General features: G+C 37.6%; 1 protein-coding gene across 1 annotated transcript in view; it reads left to right on the top strand.

Moving 5' to 3' along the window:
* The window catches only part of LOC150095090 (unc-112-related protein-like), a 170,609-nt gene that overhangs the window by 71,504 nt on the left and 78,017 nt on the right, over positions 1 to 21,088 (top strand). The window contains exons 5-6 of the mRNA XM_090411416.1: positions 4,266 to 4,462; positions 7,532 to 7,634. Coding sequence (XP_090267542.1) covers positions 4,266 to 4,462; positions 7,532 to 7,634 — 300 coding nt within the window. The remainder of the gene's footprint in view (positions 1 to 4,265; positions 4,463 to 7,531; positions 7,635 to 21,088) is intronic.

Genomic DNA, 21,088 nt, shown 5'->3' with positions numbered 1-21,088 from the left:
GAATGACCAGTTTAATACTGAGAAGAGTGGGGGCAGAGCCTGGCCTGGGTGATGCAGCCCACAAGGAGCTGCACCGCCTCGTTTTAAGCCTTCGCAGCCCAGGTTCTCAGGATACCCCCTCCTGTATGGAATAGACATTTTTTTTACAACACCTTTTTTACAACAAAAATTCTAATCTGAAAGAGGACAAAAAGAAGAAAAAAACAAACCAGATTTTTTTTTTTTTCCCATCTGGCAGATCTATACTAGGAATGGACTGACTTGCCAGCATGTTAGGCGAGGTTTAAATCCTCCTGCTGTCTATTGTTGTGGGTTTTAATGATGAGATCTGCTAATTTGTCTCCACGGACGTGATTTAGCATGTAGAGGCCTCTGTGCAGTGCTAGTCCCACATCGTCCTCTGCATCAATAAGACCAATGATCTTTTCAGGAGTGATTTCATCTATATTATCGACAAACACGTCGTTCCATTCTGCACTGACGACTCTTGGCCCGTTTTGTCCTGTGAGTATCAGTTGAATGTCTCCGAATGTTTCTATTGCTTTTCGTAGTCTCGCCTCCTCCTCGGGGAAATCTTTTAAGAGATGCAATATAGGTGCATTGGCCTTTGCGTGAGGGAACTTTTTGGGTTCTGAAGTTGACTTTATTTTTCCAACTTCAGCTGGTTTTGGTTTTTTTATATTTACTTCTTCAGGGCTGGCTGGCCTCTTTTGTGTGCTTTCTACATTGCTGATTTCCATATCTACTGCCTCCATGTCCTCGTCTATTGTGACTGCAGTGATAGTTCCTTTTTGTTGGTGCTGCTGGTTATTTTCGGTTGCTACATTTGTAGTGGCGGTTTGCTCGGTGACTGCCTTTTGTCTTTCCTGGTTGTAGGTTTCTCTATTGGTGTATTCGGCAGTGTTTCAGACGTGGCGGCATGATTCTTTCTTGTTGTTCCCTCATGCGCGGCCTTCAGGGTAGGGAACTCATTCGGTTCTGCGCCAATGACATTTTTGGCTGTTGCTTCCATGTTGGGCATAATACTGCCTCCCAATTTTTCGGCCAGGTTTCTGTCCGGACAGGTGTCTACCTTATGGCTGTTAGGCAGTTCTTGCATATTAACTTCGAGCACTGGGCCCTTAGATGAGTGAGGGCGCCGCATCTAAAGCATTGCCTCTTTACTCCCGGGTAACTCACCATTACCCTGGCCGATCCTATCCTGGCGAAATTCGGAATTTCCGCCTTCATCATGACGGAAAAGGTGACTTCACCAGATTTCCATTGTGGGATCTCAGCGTCCGTGCCAACTTCGATATCCCGAACAGCTCCCTATTTCGAGAATACTTTAGTTATGATTTCATTGTCTTCTTCTAAGTATTCAAGCGGAAAACGATCTATTCTTACTCTTTTGACAAAGCTTCCTACCACAAAAGGTTGAAAAATTTTTGCATCGCACTCGACTCCTTTCAGAAGTTTTTCTCTAGTTGCAGCGTCTTTGCATACAACTTGAAACCTTCCCCCCCCGCATAAGGGGTGAAACCGGAAATATTGTCTGCCCCGACGCAGTCAATAATAGCCCTCGCAAACGTCCTCTGGTGAATACCAGTATCTATTTCGAACCCGAGGGTTCTTACCCTTGGTAAAACCGAAGACATTATTTAATTTAACGAAAGAAAGGAAGAAGACTTTCCAAGGATAGTCTATTCCTATAAAATAGCGGAATGCCGTGTATAGGCCTAAAAAAAACCACAAAAAGAACAAAGGAATCTTACCAAGGCAGGACTTCAATCGGATCTCTCTTTTCGGTTCTCCTAAACTGTTGCTGGAATCCGCTGGAACAGGTTTGAAGAAGGACTGGAACATAGAGCTTTCTCTCAGGGCCGCTTAAAAAAGGTCTCATCAGTGGGAGCTAGGCTAGAAATACCAAGATTTAGTAATACAGAGCTTGTAAGTATTTTACCAAAACAAGTTACCATAAGGTGTTCTAACCTTATTAAATAAAAATCTCAGGAGGAGATCTAAATGTAGAAAGTATTTTTACCTTGGGTATAATTATGTTAAAGATACCAGGTAATTTTAAACCTGGTTTTACTCTATTTTTCCCAAGTAAGCAAACAGACAAAAATGTCAAGTTTGCGCCTGCAAGTGATGCAAGACAAGCTGATCCTACAGGTAGTGCAAGACCAGGGCAACTCGTGGTAGAGGTGGAACAAGCTCCGATCACTAATCTTAATATTTACCCTTAATGCCAAAACACATCTCCAATAAGGGGATGTATGATGTTTTGTATTAAAGGCAAGGGGCCACTACCCAGACCGGTTTCGACCTTTATTGAGGTCTCATCAGTGGGAGCTAGGCTAGAAATACCAAGATTTAGTAATACAGAGCTTGTAAGTATTTTACCAAAACAAGTTACCATAAGGTATTCTAACCTTATTAAATAAAAATCTCAGGAGGAGATCTAAATGTAGAAAGTATTTTTACCTTGGGTATAATTATGTTAAAGATACCAGGTAATTTTAAACCTGGTTTTACTCCATTTTTCCCAAGTAAACAAAAAAACAAGGGATGATTTTATATCACATTTGGTCTTCACTAATTCATCACAACACTCATATTTACCAGTATTATACAATAGTCCATGAACAAGCAGCTAAGTAATAATGAATACATGCTTTTCATTGTTATTTAATGTTAAAATATTTTCGCTAGCATTATTAACTATTATTACTTGTTTTCTATTTTTTTTGTTGATTCATGTAATTATCCCATTGAAGTGAAGCAAAAGAATTTCATGAAACTAGTCAAAAAATAACAAAAAATAGAATAAAAAAACTATGTGATACTTTATATTTTGTAGAAAAATACTGAAAAACATTCCTAGCATATCTGACTATGGGATGGATGATTTGTGAATATCTCTTAATTCAGTTGTAGTATCTTCTGGTGCAATACTACCACCTTGCTTTTTTAGAAGCCTGAAAGAACTTGGAAAAGGTTCCATATTTGTTCTCTAGAACAGACTCACCATATTATTTAACCCTAAGCCCACCCCATTACTAATGTTCTACATTTATAATCTTTTGTGACTGAGATTCACTTAATAGAAGTAAACAGAAAAGGGAAGAGTAATGAGACAGAGGAAAGAAGATTATTAAATTAAATAAAAACAGAGAAAGGAAAATATGAAATATATGGAATTTCATTGTGAAAAATTAAGATTAAATCAAGTACTCATTATTAGAAGACTAAAGACTTATTTGTTCACTAACAAATAGATGTGCAACTTTTATATATTTATTCTATGTATACTAATTTCTGCTTATACTAATTGAACTGATTTTTATTTGCACTCCATCATTTTGTGAAGTAACTATGAAGAATTTATAGGCAATGCAGATAATTGTTCTCTAATAAGAATGATTATCTGTATTTACTAAGATAAATACCAAAAGATGTCAAGAAACAGTATCTTGAAACCAATCTTTACATAATTAAATAGTTTAAAGCAGATGAAGAGCATATATTAAACTTGCACCTTTAATAGAAGAACAGTTTTACACTAAAAAGATTAAGAGCTGTTAGGATCCTCTGCTTTTCAAATGTGAATGCTCTATGATATTTAGAGAGAGAAAGAGAGAGAGAGAGAGGTCAGCACAAAAAAAAAAAAAAAAAAAAAAAAATCGACATAAAATACTTGATATGTACTAGCTATGGTTAAAAGATTTATGAAATCAAACCAATGCATTCATTCATCTGTTCTTTCAACTTAATTATGAATGCCATTCTTTTGAGTTCTATTAGGAATCTAATCTTCATTTAGAATATTATGCTGCAGAAATAATGATTTTACACAGCATATATTGTCTTATTGTACATAATGCCAAGAATACATTTAAGAGCATCATTTGCTATTAGTGTATAATAAACTGTAAAAAAAAATTGTAAATATTAATCAATGTAGTCTGATAAAAAATAAATAAATAAAAATAAAAAGGTATCTCTGCCATAATTAGCTAGTGCATATGTGCAGGTTTTTTTTATTATTATTATTGAATTAAAAATTTTTTCAATGCTGAAAATGTGATCTCTTTCATGTTTAATGGTTGCCTTTATGTAGTAATTTATTTTTAAATTATTAGTATGAATGTTACATGTATTGCTGTGATAAATGCATACATACACATACAGTAATTGTTGTAAAAGCAGTTATAGTAGCTGAGATATGTTGCTAGTTTTATTGAAATTCATCAGTATGTATTGATTTTCTTTCCTTCTTTTAGTCATGGACTAATGGCAGGAGCTATTCTCCTTCATCTGGGATGTTCAATGGTTCATCTTTTTTAAATTATTCATCAGATGGAAATACAAGTGGACTTGAACTTCCATTAGCCCACAGTCCAAAAACTCCTACTGAAGAATCAAAACAAGGTCTTCTGCGTCCCAAATCACTGGTAGAAAGAGCTCGACTTAATGCAGGGTAAGCATAAATTATCTGAATATTCTCTTAAAAATATATGCAAGTCAAATCAGGTAGATAGCTTTTACATTTTTTAAATTATCTATAATGGATAACTTTATGGATTTATTACTAAATACAAGCATAAAAATGATTAATGAAACAAAATTTATCATAATTGTAAGCTATAAAAAAAATAACCAACCCAGTGTCAAATGTTCCAACTGACCACTTCTGGAATCGATTATGATAATTATAATTCATCTTAATATAAATAAGTATGGGTAAGTACTTAACCTGATTTGAACAAGGTACTTTCTCATATTACATTGGAAGAGTGAATAGCATACTTGTCAGCAGATTTGAGTATGATTAGAATTGCTCCTCCTCCTTAAAGGAGAGGTCCCGATCCAGCAGGTAAAATAATAGGCATAATACCTGTAATTTTACCCACTTATCATTTTAGGTAAAATCAATGTATATTGTTATATTAATTTTTATTGTCATTTTGATGAATTTATTTGTTGGCAATAAATATTTTTTATTAAATAATAATGCTACAAAAAAAAGTTAGTACTCTCTCATATTACTCCTCCCTGCAGATGGTTCTTGGGAGATTCATTTACTCAGTGAAATTGAACTTAAGGGAAGATATGAGTTTTATAAACAGTGGGGACATGGATAGTTGAGAACAAATAAATGCAGTATGAAAATAGTAACCACATAATTTTAGTTCATGATTAGTATTAGTAATTAGTAGTTTACGATTCTAATCCGTAAACTGCAACATATGGGAATGGATAAAGGGTTGGTGAGATGGATGGGCGGGTTGTTGATGGAGAGATATCACAGAGTAGTTTATTCAGGAGTAGAGTCCAAAAGACGGCCTGTGACTAGTGGTGTGCCGCAGAGTTCTGTTCTTGGACCACTGCTGTTTAATTTGTTCATTAACGATATAGGGAAGGATATCAGAGGAACGGTTCATTTGTTCGCTGATGGTGCAAAGTTGGGTAGGGCAATAGTGAATGCAGAAGATGTCAAAATTTTGTAGGATGATTTGGATAGATTGGAGGTCTGGGCTAAGGAGAATGGATGCCACAATTTAATGTGGTAAAATGTAAGGTTATGCATTTTTGGGGTGAAAAGATTAGCAGCAGCATATCACATTGGTGGAACTGTACTCCAGGAGATTGATCAGGCCAGGGACTTGGGAGAGTTGGTGGATAGGGAGTTGAAGTTTAGGGGGCACATTGCAAAAGTGACTAAATCAGCTCATCAAATCACTTGGATGCTGAAGAATACTTTGACGAGCAGAGACAAGCAAGTTATTGTTTCTCTGTATCGAGCCTTGCTAAGACCTCATCTCAACTACTTGCCCAGATTTGGTCACCTAGGTTTCTTCTTGACGGGGAGGAGGTTGAGAGGATCCAGAGGCGAGTGACCAAGATAATAGCAAGTCTATGGAATGAACCTTATGAGAACAGGTTGAAGATTTGTGGGTTGCAGAAATCGGTTGATAGGCGGAAAAGAGGAGATATGATTGAGACATTCAAATTGCTGAAGGGTTTCTATAGGATTAATTCAGAGGATATTTTTGAAATCAGGACTGGTGGTGGGAGAACTAGGGGACATCTATGGAAGCTGGGCAAGAGTGTGGTTAGTAAGGGTGTTAGAGCTGGGTTCTTTACTTTTAGAGTAGTAAATGAGTGGAATAAGCTGCCAGAGTCTGTTGTGGGTGCAATACAGTGAATGAGTTCAAGGCAAGGTATGATAGATACTGTGAGAATGTCGAATAGTTGTGTGGACAAGATGTTTAGGGCCTCCCTCGATGAGTCTAAGTACTCCTTGGAGTCGCCCGTAGTAATAATAATAATAATAATAATAATAATAAAGATACATGGAACGATGTGTGTTGGTGTTGAGAGAGGAAACACAAAGGTGATATGATTTTTTTAATCAATTCAGTTAGTATAAATGATTTTTAATATCAAAAGTTGTTTTGATATTAAAAAGTGATGAAAATTTTGAATAATCTAGGGCACAATAAATTAAAGATGCCATGAAATTATATCTCGGTTTCATCCTTTATCCAAGTGTAAGCGAACAAAGTTTGCATGTGAAGTCATTTCACACTTCACAACTGGGCTAATTGTATATAGAGGCTAATGACTTCACATTAACTGTCTTAGTATCCCATAATGCAATGCACATTATGGGATACTTATGGACATGTATAATGCTATGCATGGGAAGGGCCACTACCCAGACTGGTTTCGACCTTTATTGAGGTCTCATCAGTGGGAGCCAGACCCAGAAGTAATACCAAGGTTGAAGTAGTGCAGAAGTCGTATTTCCATATACAAGTAGCCAAAAGGTATATTGTATATAGAGGCTAATGACTTCATATCAATTGCCTTAGTATTTCATAATGTATAATATACAACTAGCCCATTTGTGAAGTGACTTTACGTGCAAACTTTGTTTGCTTACGCTTGGATAATGGATGAAACCAAGAATATAACTTCTTGGCATCTTTAATTTATAATATAAGCAAGTGAAAAAATTTTCAACATTCAAGGCTCAGGTTTCCAAACTTTTATATCGTGCACCTTGTTAAAATGTTTTATAAATTTCATGTTTCCCCTCTCCTCCATAGAAAATGCAAATAAACAGATTTGACATGAAAATTAGCTATGAGTATACATATTTTTTTATAGTATAAAGTTAAATATAAACTTTTTAAATAATAAAGTATTGCTGCAGGAAGTTAGCTTCTTGTATGCTATAGTATTGTTGAATTTAAATTTTAAAAATATATTTGAAGTCTTTATAAGATTATTGCCATTTATTTTCTAAAACCACTGAGTTTCAATTCTGCAGTTCACAAAGCAAAAACTATTACATTTTTTTTCCATATGTCATTCAGTGTTCTAACAACACATTTCCTCTTGGAAAACCACTTGTCCCTAAAGTGTGACCCACTCTTAGACCTCTGATATAGCATAAATGTTAATTGTTTATGATAACAGCAATGATGGTTTACTTAATGAATAAGAAATAGAAAAATACTTGTTTCTTGTCTATTTCTAGGTGGCTTGATTCATCATTATCTTTAATGGAACAGGATGTTAGAGAGTTTGACAGTCTGTTACTCCGTTTCAAGTTCTACTCTTTCTATGACTTAAATCCTAAGGTAACTATCATAATTATTTCAGTTTAATAAATATCTGTCTTTAAGATAGATCAAATCTCTAAATAAAATATAAACATTTCATTTATTTAGAAAGGGAACTTTAAGTGATATATTTACTAAAATAAAGAGCCAAAAGGCTTCATTTTGGTGAGCAAAATTATATAAATCAAGTGGATATTAAATCCATCATTATTTCAGAGCCGAATACAGAAACTATGAAAGTTTCGTACGAAATTTGAGCAGAGAGCTTACAGGACCTTCTATAAGGTCCACGCTACGGCAACTCATAAATGAAAGTGTATTTGTAAGCTCTCTGGTCAGCTTTCGTACAAAACTTTCATAGTTTCTGCATTCGGCTTTGAAATAATGCTGGATCTGATGTATTTAGATATAGCTTTGGTTCTTTTAGGAAGTTAAACTGATATGATGGATCATAGTCAGCATTTTGGTCCATTAAAGTTCCTAGCATTACTTGCAATCAGCATTTCTCAGAAAATGCAAGAAGAAATGTAAGAAAGCAAAGCATTGTATAAAAGTAACTAAACAAACGTCATGGGAAGACTTTGGTAAGAAAATAGAAGATAAATATCAGGAAGGTGATAAATGATCTGAAATCTATTGAAAAAAAACTAGAAATAATGGAAAGAATATTTTAAAGAAATTGGTGATGATAAAGGTAACATGGAAACTGGAGATAATGATATTTTTAGATGTCTGGAGTAATTACTCTGAAAGATTACTGAATGAAACAAGAAGTGACACAACAGTGGTAGAAAACATTCAAGAAGAATGCAGTCAGAAATACATATCAATATTAGAGATAGAAAAGTCTGGAATATGGAAAGGCAGCTGGATTAGATGATATTGCTTCAGAAATACCTCATGTATGGCTTTACAATTGCTGTACTACATAATGCAGTCTTGGTCAGAAAGCCAGATTTCAAATGATTGTAAGCAAGAACTCATAATACTCATCTACAAAAAAGGGAAATAAAAGTGAATATGAGAATTCAGAGGAATTTCCTTACTGACTGTTCCAGATAAGTTCTTGAGGAAAACCTAAGAAAATTTGTGAAAGGGAAACTTTTATTATTATTATTATTATTAGTGACACCTCCAAGGAGTCCAGAGACTCATCGTGGGAGGATACCTACTGTACAACTCTTCGTCTCCACTACTACACAGAACCTATACTACCAATCACCTACATCAACGCCATCTACTGCCCACATCACTGGTAGAATTTTTTGTCTGTAAATTGTGTGTGTTCTGAAGGGCCAATTTGGCTGTATGCGGGATGAAAAACCCGAGTTTCCAGGAGAAAAAACCCTGCTACCACCATATGAGATTGGCTAACTCACCTTCAATTGAAAAAGTCCATATAAAGATTCCTCCTATCATTATGAGAATCGAACTTAGGCCTTTTCCAATCGAAGGGTGCAACGTAAGAACAAGCCAGACTCAGGCAAAATAGTCATTATCAGGATCAGATTTTCACTTTAATATAAGTAATGAGAAACCGTTAAAATATAACAAGGATTAATATTAAAGTTTTGTTCATCTGGAAAGGTTTGTGATAAGGTGCCCAGAGAAAAGCTTTCCAAAATGCTACAATTATATTGGTTAAATGAAACATCACACAGAGTAATATGTAGTCTGTATTTGTTAGCAATTAGAATTCATTCATTCATTTCGTATGGTGATTCAACGGCTGTGAGCCCCTTTTAAGGGGAAGTACGGCACCACTTCAATCCCTGCTATTTTTATCTGGGCTCGGGATCGGCATAGCTGACAACTCAGACTATAATAAATTTAGTTTAATCCTTTATCCAAGTATAAGCAAACAAAGTTTGTGCCAGAAAATATCTTCAGGGCTGAGGTAAGGTAGTGCAACACCAGGTAACTCTGAGCAAAGGTGGACCAAGCTCTCATCACTCCTTGTCTCAGTATCTCCCATAATGCAAAACACATCTCCTTGCAGACATGAATACTACTATGCATTAAGAGAAGGGCCACTACCCAGACCGGTTTCAACCTTTACTGTGGTCTCATCATTGACAGGCAGACCCAAACATGGAGATACTAAGGCAGAAGCATTGGGAGAGGTCATATTTACCTATACGAGTTGCCAACAGGTGTACCACCTTATTATTGAATTACTCTGGATTTAGAGAAAGATGTTGGAAGTTTATTTTTCACTTGGGAGATACTGAGACAAGGAGTGATGAAAGCTTGGTCCACCTTTGCTCAGAGTTGCCTGGTGTTGCACTACCTTACCTCAGTCCTGAAGATATTTTCAGGCACAAACTTTGTTTGCTTACACTTGGATAAAGGATTAAACTAAATTTATTATAGTCTAACCAAGTGAAAAATAAACTTCCAACATCTTTCTTTAAATCCAGAGCAATTCACAACTCCTATAGGTAAATATGACCTCTCCTATTTCTTCTGCCTTAGTATCTCCTTTACAAGGATTGTGAAAGAAGGTGATAGTGGTCAAGATAGAGTGACTGCAGTTGAACTGGATTTTACAAGACACTTGTCGCTGATGAGCTTGAGAGATCCCGACATTTATGCTAGTGATTTCACCCAGAAAATTCAGAGCATCCCGAAGACACCAGCCGAATTACAACTGCACAGTAAGCGTTTTTTTTTTTTTCCTTCCCTCACTGATATTTGAAGTTAACATATAGACATGGAAAATCGAATAGATGAGACGAAAATTGAGGAAGTGCATCGTGAATTCATCAGATTAGGTGAAGTACTCGGCAGCAACAACTGGCCAGGAAAAATAAAACTTTATAAGTTTCCTCCTGCAGTCGTCACAGGTGATGACACCGCTAAAATGGAGGAGCAATTGCACTTGGCAAACTCTATTCCCTCAGAATTTGAGGAGGTCCACACGTGCAAGAAGTGTGGAATAACCATAGACCCACCCAAATATAATGAAATGGAAGAAGACTGTCACGATTCAGACTCCACTGCCTCTACCAAAGAGAAGGTGCCCCCCCCCCCATCATTCTTCGTGAAAAGCACAGGTGGGCAACTATTAGGACCACCATGTCGGAACAGCAGATATCCTACAAAATGGCCAAAAACACAGATGACGGTATTAAAATCCACCCGACCACAGTAATGGACTACAGAAGGCTAACCAATGAAATGGACTCAAAAGGTGTGAAATACCATACTTTCTCCCTGAGCTCGGAGAAAAACCTGAAGGTGGTACTTAGAGGTATTTCTGAGGACACATCCACAGATGGAATAGCTGAAGATCGTGGCTCCCAAGACTTGCCACCTGTTAAAGTTAGCAGAATGGTCAGAGTGCATAAAACTTCGATGCCACTGGTCTTTGTAGAAATTCACCAGGCCTAAAAAAATATTTACAATCTGACAACGGTCTGTGGCCTTAAGATTAGTCCAGAGCCCTTAAGTAAAAGGGCTCTGGACTAAGCCCCATATTCCCTTCAGAAGCTGAGAAGCTGTGTAGAGCAGATTTCAAATGTCTAAAATGTGGGCAGAGCCACCCCACAAACACTTGCACCAAGCCAAAATCCACCCCGGCTAAGTGTGCCAACTGTGGTGGCCCCCACCCAGCCAACTACAAAGGATGTATTAAACATCCAAAAAACAGACAGACAGAATTTAACAACCAGAATATCTCCTCTACCAGTTTGCGATCATCAACTACAACTCCACAGTCTCACGATGTTTCAAAAAGAGTGACAAGGGTTCCATCATCGCAGTCTGAGGCCCTTAAAGCAACCTGTCATCAGTAACAAACCAGATCCTATATTGATGTGGTGCCCGCTCATCAAAATCTATGCAAGGCTAGATTCACCCGACATCAACCCCAAACCTAGCAGCTACCATTAATGCTTCTCTTACAATTATGCTACAGGATTTTGTAAAGGCAAACCCATCATTAGACTCCACAAAAAGATTTCTGCATGAATACCAGTCCATCTTAGCTGCACTCTCTAATGAATAGAGACAGAATCGCCCCATATTCCCTAAAGATAGTCACATGGAATGCAAATGGCCTGAGAAACAAAATGTTGGAGATCCAGGAATTCACTGAAAGACATCATCTTGATAAGTGAGATGCATCTGAGACCAGCTGACTGCCCCAGAATCAGAGGATATGACATATATAGAACTGACAGGCTAGGCTACAGAGGTGGAGGCACAGCCATTTTTATAAAGAACTACATTAGTCACCACACTGTAAACATCTCAACTACCACCAATCTTGAGGTTACAGGCATGGAAGTTCTCACAAGCTTGGCTGGTAGACTAAAATCTACGCAGCATACAATCCTCCATTAAAATCTTTACTGCCTTCGGATTTGGATGCCATCCTGGGCATTGGAGAGCCTGTCATCATTGCTGGGGACTTGAGTGCCAAACACCCTGCCTGGAACAGTCAAATTACCAATAGAAATGGCCATACAGTCGCCAACTATACAGGATCAAGCTACGCAGTCGTGGAAGGTCCCACTGAACCTACCCATCACAACACACATGGCACTGCTGATGTCTTAGACATAGTCATACTGCAGAATGTGAGACTCCAGCACAGTTTGATGACATTAAATGACCTTTCATCTGACCATAATCCTATACTGCTACAACTGGGAAACCAAGAAAAACTGTCCCATCCCCCACACACATTCATATCATGGGATAAATTATCCAAAGTACTTCCAAAATATATAGGTCCTGTACCACTTGTAAAATCTAAAGAAGAAATTGAAACAGCTGTTAAAGATTTTACCCAACAAATTAATACAGCCCTCATGACAGTCACTGCAGCCACAATTGCCCTCAGGCCCAACCACCTACCAGATGACATCGTGAACCTAATCAAGGAGAAAAATAAAGCAAGAAAAAGGTTTCATAATACCCATGCACCACAAGACAAATGAATCCTGAACAGACTAAACTCTGAGGTGAGAGATGTCCTTAAAGCACATAGAAGTCAACTCTGGGAAAAAAAGATTGACTTCTATCACTCCTGACAATCACTCCATATGGAAACTGATAAGAAACATCAAAAGCAAAACCCTCCCCCCCCCCTCCAGTCAGATCTGGGTCTTATCCACTCTGATGTAGATAAAGAGCAGAAGCAATTGCTGAAAACCTAAACAAGCTATGTAAACCCTCATATGAACATCTAGACTTCAATCATATCTACAAGATCCATCGACACATCAGATATTCATTAAACCCTCTGAAAGCTGCTCTAAACAAATTGCACCCACTTCCCCAGCAGAAATATGACATAATCAAGAAATTAAAGAACAAGAAGGCTCCTGGTCCAGATGGCATCACCAACAAAGTAATCAAGTTGCTGCCTCGAATAGCCATTGTACACCTAACCAATATAATCAACTCCATCCTCCGTTTCAAACATTTCCCTTCCAGCTGGAAAGTGGCAAATATAATCGCAATCCATAAGCCAGGAAAAGACCCATGCTTACCTCAAAATTATTGGCCTATCAGCCTCATCTCAAACTTGGGTAAGATCACAGAAAAAGTTATACTCACCAGACTCCAAACCTCTGTACACAACCTAAACATTCTCCCTAAAGAACAGTTTGGATTCCGCCAGTACCACAGCACCACCCAACAGATACACAGATTAGTAGAATATATCTCCACTGGATATAACTGGCACCAATGCACGGGGGCTGTCTTCCTTGACATAGCCAGTGCATTTGATAAAATCTGGCATTATGGACTGCTACATAAAATGATCTCAGCTGGAATACCACTGGAAATGGTACAACTAATCAAATCATACCTTTCTGACAGGCATATGAAATTCAAGATCAAAGGAGCAGTATCAGCCCAGAAACATCTCACTGCTGGAGTCCCACAAGGATCATTACTAGCTCCGATTCTGTTTTCCATGTACATGGCTGATATCCCACACAGCCACACAATCCATCGTCATCCATCCTGGCCTTCTACGCAGATGATACAGCGGTAAACCAGATTTCTAAAACCACACACAGCTATCAAAAAACTACAAGAAAATATACTACAGATTGAGAAGTGGTTCTCTAAATGGAGACTACAAGTAAATCCCCAGAAGAGCATAAGCATACTATTCACCAGAAGACTGATGCTTCCCAAAGAGGACATCTTCCTATTCAACACAAAAATTCCCTGGAAAACAAGTCAAATACCTTGGTGTACTAGACAGAAGGCTAACTTTCAATTCTCATATCAAGGCTCTCTCTGTGCAAAGGCATCAAAAGCCATTGCTCAACTCTATCCTCTAATCAACAGGAACAGTAAATTAAACACTAGAATCAAACTGCTTATCTACAAACTGATGGTCCGCCCTATACTCACTTATGCTTCTCCAGCCTGGAGTCATACCGCTGATACTAACATTCTCAAATTACGAGTACAGAATAAATGCATTCGTATGATCCTAAACGCCCCATGGTTCATTAGAACTGTGCAGCTCCATTGGGACACAGATGTCCCCTACATATACACTTTTCTGCAAACTACAGCAACAAAGTTCTTCAAAAAAGCATCGGCACACTCCCAATGAACTGTTCAACTAGCTACAAATTACGATGCCACAGACTGCTTTAAATACAAAAGACCCAAAGGCATACTAATTCCCCCCCCCTCTGACATTTAACCTCCAAGCCCACCCAGGGCGAGCAATTAGCTCACAAACATTTCTACTCACTGTTTCCTTGTCAGATAGCAGGGAACATGAAAAGCGCTCTGCTTCACCCTTAGAGTCAGAAATGTCAATTGTTAATCCTTAGTATCTCCATGTTTGGGTCTGCCTCCCACTGATGAGACCTCAATAAAGGTTGAAACCAGTCTGTGTAGTGGCCCTTCCCTTAATGCATAGCAGTATACATTTCCTCAAGGAGATGTGCTTTGCATTATGGGAGATACTGAGACAAGGAGTGATGAGAGCTTGGCCCACCTTTGCTCGGAGTTGCCTGATGTTGCACTACCTTACCTCAGTCCTGAAGATATTTTCAGGTGCAAACTATGTTTACTTACACTTGGATAAAGGATTAAACTAAATTTATTATAGTCTAACCAAGTGAAAAATAAACTTCCAACATCTGACAATTTAGATCTATGGCTGGAGGGATTGTCTTAAGTATTCCTGACTGTATCTGTGTGTGTTCATGGAGCCGGTTTGCCTGCTTGCAGGATGAAAAACCTCAGATAAACTGGTGGGAAAACCCTGCTGTCCACGTCCAAGACCAGCTAACTTGGCTATGGCCGAGGAAGATTTTTAAGCTCCTCATGTTGCCAACGGGAATTGAACCTAGGACACTCCTTCCCCAGGCATATGGTTGCAAAGTGCATAGCCACTAGGCTAACCATGCGGACAGCGTTTAGAATTGAAGAAGATACACTAAAATGGGTGTTAAATCATGTATATCATACGGGTGCAGTCTATCTCCAATGTGAATTCATCATCTATATGGATAACATTATGAGGGAAAGTGACATTAGGCCTAATAGCAAATTCAATATGTTCTGCACTATAACAAATATGGGATGAAAATCAGCAATAAAAAGGTAGACTGAAAATATGCATGATTACAAAAATATCAACTTTATCTTGAATAGAGACCCTATAGAACAAGTAAAACATTTCAGCTACAGTATGTAGAACATTTAGTGAAAATAGCAAACTAAATATGGAAATAAACAATAGAATTAACAAAATTAGTATGGTAGAGAGAGTCGAGTGAATATATTTATATGAAATATGATAGAAATTAGTCAAAACACTAGACTAGCTATATGCAAGACAGTATTCAAATCACTTTTAACTTATGGATCTGAAATCCAGGTTAAAAATAAAACAGTTAATCCAAGACTGGAGACCACTATTATGAAAGTTCTGAGAAAAAGAAGAATGAAGGTAGAACATTGGAAGAACTATATTGAAAATGAGGATATTAGTAAGGAATTTGACATTCCTAGCATTAAGAAATGTGTTAGCACAGCTAATCTCAGGTAGGCAGTGCTTTTTTTTCTGGAAAAAAAGGTGTCGGTACTCACCATGAAGATGTTATTACAGCAACTTCCGCACTTTTAATATATCCTCCGATATACCCTCGTCGTCTCGCTTTGTGAGCTGCACTCTCCTTCTGATCATAAATCTTTTTTCTTAATGACATTAACTGTTGTTTGCGAGATTCTCCAAAATGACTGGTTTTAACATTTGCCAACTCTGCTGAAATTTTCGTTCCCATGTGTTTATCGGTGGCAAAACTTCCAACATCATGACCACTTTATAGCCCAACATTTTATTCCTGACATACAGCCACTCATTTCTCTTGCAGGTCATTTTTCTGCAAAAGTGTCCAACATTTGGGCTAATCGTTATCAGAATCTGCTTCCTTTTGACCATGTGGATCTTCGTTCTTGGTTTCGTGATTCTCTTCACCAAGTGTATTTTCGGTGCTAGTTTTCTGTTTTACAGGATCACAACCAAATTCAATAATTTCTGCTTCTTCATCCTTCCTTTTTTTCACTCATTGGCATAACGTAACTACTTATTTTACTCATTTTGAACAATGATTGCACTGATTTAAATTAAATTAATTCAAAACTCACATGAACACCTGCCTGTTGAAGAGTGAATATAGAACTGATAAACTGATATTGGAAGCAATCGGAAGTGAACACAATTTCCTGTTTCCAGTAGCATACCAAACTATGAAACAGGAAAGCAGGGTACCAACTTATGAGTAATCAAAACTGAAAATTCAATTCGTTAACACAGTACCATCTACCGAAATATTTATAATACATTTTGCTGTCAATAAATCGCAAATTTTTAAAAACTTAAGAGAAAATGGTGCTGGTACTGCGTTCCATTGCGTACCACCATAAAAAAAGCACTGCAGGTAAGTATGGTCACTTAAACAGTATGTGATAGAAGTTAGCAAATAAGTGTTTCTTGCCAGGGAAAAAAATAACATCTGGAGGAAGACCAAGATCTATGCAGATTAGTACAATAAGAAGTGACTTAGAAAAGTAAAATCAGATGATATTTAAGTCCTGGCAGATAATAGATTAATTTTGAGGAAAATTGTTGATAGGTAGTTCGTTAATTCGAATTACCTGGTGTCTATCTCTCAGCCCCATCCTCCATCCATGCTACTAGCTTCATATGCTCTAACTCCATTTGCTCTAACTTTTGTAAAAGCTTTCCGTGTGGCATTCTTTTAACACATTCGCTGCCAACTACGAGTATACTCGTAGTTGGTTAACCTGCCACACATGCCAGCTACGAGTATACTCATATGACGCTTACCGGCGGCAACGAGATTACTGTACTGACCTTGAAGATGTGAAATTGCTTGGCTTGTGGAGCTAGCATCAAAAGTGTGTATTCTCATAGATGGTATATGCTCTGCACAAGCCAACTACGAGTATACTCGTATGATGCTTACCGCCGACAATGAGATTACCGTACTGACCTTGAAGATGTGAAATTGCTTGGCGTACGGGAACAGACTATGCCGAAGTAGCGTGTCAGCGAATGTGTTAAATGCCACCAGCAGTATCATGGTGTAGCCATTTCTTTTATCCAATTCTGCTGTCACTTTATTATAAAATGTGAATAAATTACTACAGTTACTTGTTACTCAAAATAGAGTATTGCATCCCTATCCACCCATGTTGGATTTTACCTTTAACCAACTTTTCCAATACTATAACAACCACTCCTGATATATTAATTGATCTGTAGTTTTCTTCCTCTGTCTTAGAACAACCTTTATGCATTGGAACTATCTTGCCCTCTTTCCACTCATCTGGAACTCTTCCAGAGCTGAGACCTAAGACAGAACAACTTCATCAGAGGCAATGTCAGTTCTCTTGCACATTTATGTAATACTTGGGCCGACATGCAATGCAGTCCCGCTGCTGTGTTCACATTCATATTTTTCAATATGCTGAACACCTCCTCTTCATTTATCTCAATTTTGACATGCATCTCTATCACATCAGCAACTGCAAAATCCCCACATGGATAATACACCTTTGCAAAATGATCACTCAACAAGTCAACTATTTCTTTCGCCTCTGTCAACTCTCTACGCGAGTCTTGTACATTTAAAGTCATCCTAACATAGCAAATTGTCCTCTTACTTGCAACATTACGAAAAAACTTTTGGGTTCACTTTGGCCTGCTTATCTAATTTTCTCTCATAATCTGATTTAGCCTTTCTTACCTGTATTGCTTGCACTTCGTACTGCTCATGAGTATGTTGATCACCTTTTTTTTTTATATTTCCTCCACAGTGTTTTCTTTTTTTGCAGAAAGAAAACACTGTGGAGGAAATATAAAGAAAAAGAAATATAAAGCACTCATTTATGCTTTTTTCTACTCATCCACTTAATTCCCACTTGATTTATCCTCCTGACCTTGTTTGAGAGTAGCAGTTTGATACTGCTACTCTCAAAAAAATCTCTGACCACTTCCCATGCACTATTGACTTTCTTTTGTTGTAGCTTTTCAAGCCATGGTAGTGCTCCAAGATGACTCCTGAATCTGTCATAATTACCAGCTTTATAGTTCAATATAAACCCTTTCTTGACAGAGAATTCCAAATGTTTGGCAACTTCCCAGAACAAGATTTCATGGTCACTATTCCCAATTGGAGACAGAGTGTCGACCTTGGTTATGGATATATCTTCTGATGCTGTTATCAGATCCAACACTCTCAAACTCCTTATCCCCTTTATACCATGTTGTTTCATGTAATTATCCCTTAGAAACTGTATAAATGTATAAATTTCACTTCCATCTTGCCAGGCCCTTCCTTCCTACAATCTATGTCCTCATAGTCTCCCATAGTAATTGTTTGGACTGCACTCATTGTTCTAATCTGCCAATACATACCATCTACATCTTCCTGTGGGCCACTTGGTCTATAGCAGCACCCAACAATATATTTTGTACTATTTGCTTCTATCTCACACTAGACAGCCTCAATTGAGCCATCTCCCCCAGACCTAAAATCCTCTTAACTTCTAATTTTTTTTGGTTGTAATTCTTTAGCTATCATCAGCAACACCCCGCATCCTGTCCTATTCCCTCTCTCCTCCCTGAAAATACAATACCCTTTACGTCTTTACATTTTATCCCTATAAGTGTGTTAAAACTTGATAAATGGGAATCCTAAAGAATTCTACATCTATCATCGTTTTAACAGATAGAAAAATAAGATACAAATTTTTATGTAGGAAAATGCTTGCTTCTAAGTATGTGCTATATACATATAATATAATATAAAATTATGTTAGCATAAAGAAAAGAGATTGTACGTTGTTAGAGGAAATAATAATTTTTTTGATTGTGCAAGGCTGTTAATGCTGTATAAATTGAACAAAGATTTACTAAAATTTGTAATACTTGTCTGAGGAATGATTTGCATAAAATAGTGTGAACAAAGGTTCAAAGGGCAAAGGCATGCCAACAGAAGGAGAGTCACATGCTCACGGCATGTGGTGGAGCATGGTCAGAAGAAAATCTGAAACAAACAGTATAAAGCGAGACCCACGTGGGTGAAGTGCTACGCATTGAGTGAGTTACAAAGATTACAGTGATTACCCGGGAGGGGACATTGAAATAAAAGGGTTAGGAACCTCCCCTTTGCTCTCGTAAATTTTTTCTTCCCTTGGCTGGTGGTTAGAGGTCATCTGGCAGGTAGAAGGTTGTACGAAGGAGCAGTTCTGTCCTGAAGTGCTCGGACTAGGAACAGTGGTAAGCTATGTTCAGAGTCCGGTGAACGATAGCAGGAAATGCCATCCAAGTGCTGGCGAAGATATAAGCTCCTGATCATTTACCGCTCCTGATCATTACCAAGGACTGTGGATACACGAGTGGAGTACATCTCCACTCGTGTATCCACAGTCCTTGGAAACACTCAGCGTCTAGGTAGCAGACATCATGAAGGAGAAATCGCCCAATGCCACAGTTATGCCTGGAACAAGTCAGTCATGCCAGAATCGTGTGAAATCACAGAATGATTGGAGAGTCCAAGGTACCTCATCATCTAAGCGAACAAGAAGAAGAGGATCAACTGAAGGAAGGCAGTCCAAATTGAAGGAACAAGTATGAAAAGCCTTAGTGTATGGTAACGTTAAAATTTCCTTTGTCTATGCTATGTGTGTAACTTACTATGATGTTAAGTTAAGTGAAATTAAGAGATATTAAGGACCGAGGACTTTGATTTATTTAAAGCAGGACTGTAGCATGGTAACATTAGAAAGTACAGTGAGTTAGCTCATATACAGGTTAATTTAATGTGTATGCTTTAGAGGAAACTGAGATGAATTAGTCTGAGTAACGAGATATATATTGAATGTTTAATGAAAAGAATATTACTCTAGAATGACCGTTTTTGTGAATGATTTATTAGGTAGAGCATCAAATACAGTAATGCTGTTTTGATGCTCTTGTTTCATTAAGGATACACGCAATCTTATCTGATTAGTATTGGAATTTAGTATGAATGTTAATTGTATTGTAAATGTATTAATATGCTTAATAAACCTTTGCTATTTTTAAACCTAAGTGTCTGAATTCTAGAATCCGATGCACCACTTGTAAAAGGTTCGAATCTGAGCGGTGAAGAATAGGTTACATTGCGGGGTTACGACTGCAAATCAATAATCACTTGCATACGTCTTGAAATATCACTTCTTGGTTAAGATAACTTTACTTATTCTAACTGTTTTAGGTGGCGCAGTAAAAAAAATAAATATTCCTAGAGCTCTATGAGAAGATAGATTTCAAGAACTTTGCCGCTTTGGTTTTGGCTTGCTCCTGAGGCAATCCCTTTGTGTCTTGGAGGTACCACTTGACTCTTTAGGGAAGATCGGAAGTATAGAACACAAAATTAACAGTTTAAGAGATTGGGACACAACAATTTTATCATTTTCTGTCAACCAGGTCTCACTAATGCCTATAATTTTTGGCCAAGTCGAGCTGACCAATGCCAAAACTCCTCTCCCTTATTCCTGATACTTCTTGCATTCATGTACATGCCTTTCAACATCCCCTTATACCCACAATTACCCTTGTGTAATATCATTACCAACCCATTCAAATTAGAAACCTGTGAAATAGCATTCAGCACTGCATAATCATTTCTGTACATGCTCATTCATCACAGGGGTGGCTAGACATATGCTTGATTGCATCTTCCCTAATATCTCTAGTTTCCCTGGTTTTGCACTTCCAAACTCTCACTAAACAACACTTTCTCCAAACATCTAACTCAAACCATTTAAATGTAGTCCATCAGACATATATACAGGCAGTAGTGAGCTATGGAAATTTTAACAAAGGGCTCACATTGTCGAGCAAAAAAAAGCCGTATTTCACACAAAAATGTTGATTAATACAGCTTGTGTACAAATGCCAATCAAAA

This window comes from Typopeltis vanoorti, chromosome 21 (genome assembly GCF_054136105.1).
Source record: "Typopeltis vanoorti isolate ZY-2024b chromosome 21, IOZ_Tvanoo_1.0, whole genome shotgun sequence".
Classification (NCBI taxonomy): Eukaryota; Metazoa; Arthropoda; class Arachnida; order Uropygi; family Thelyphonidae; genus Typopeltis; species Typopeltis vanoorti.
Note: the sequence above shows the minus strand (reverse complement) of the source record. Positions and strands in the feature narration are given on the sequence as shown.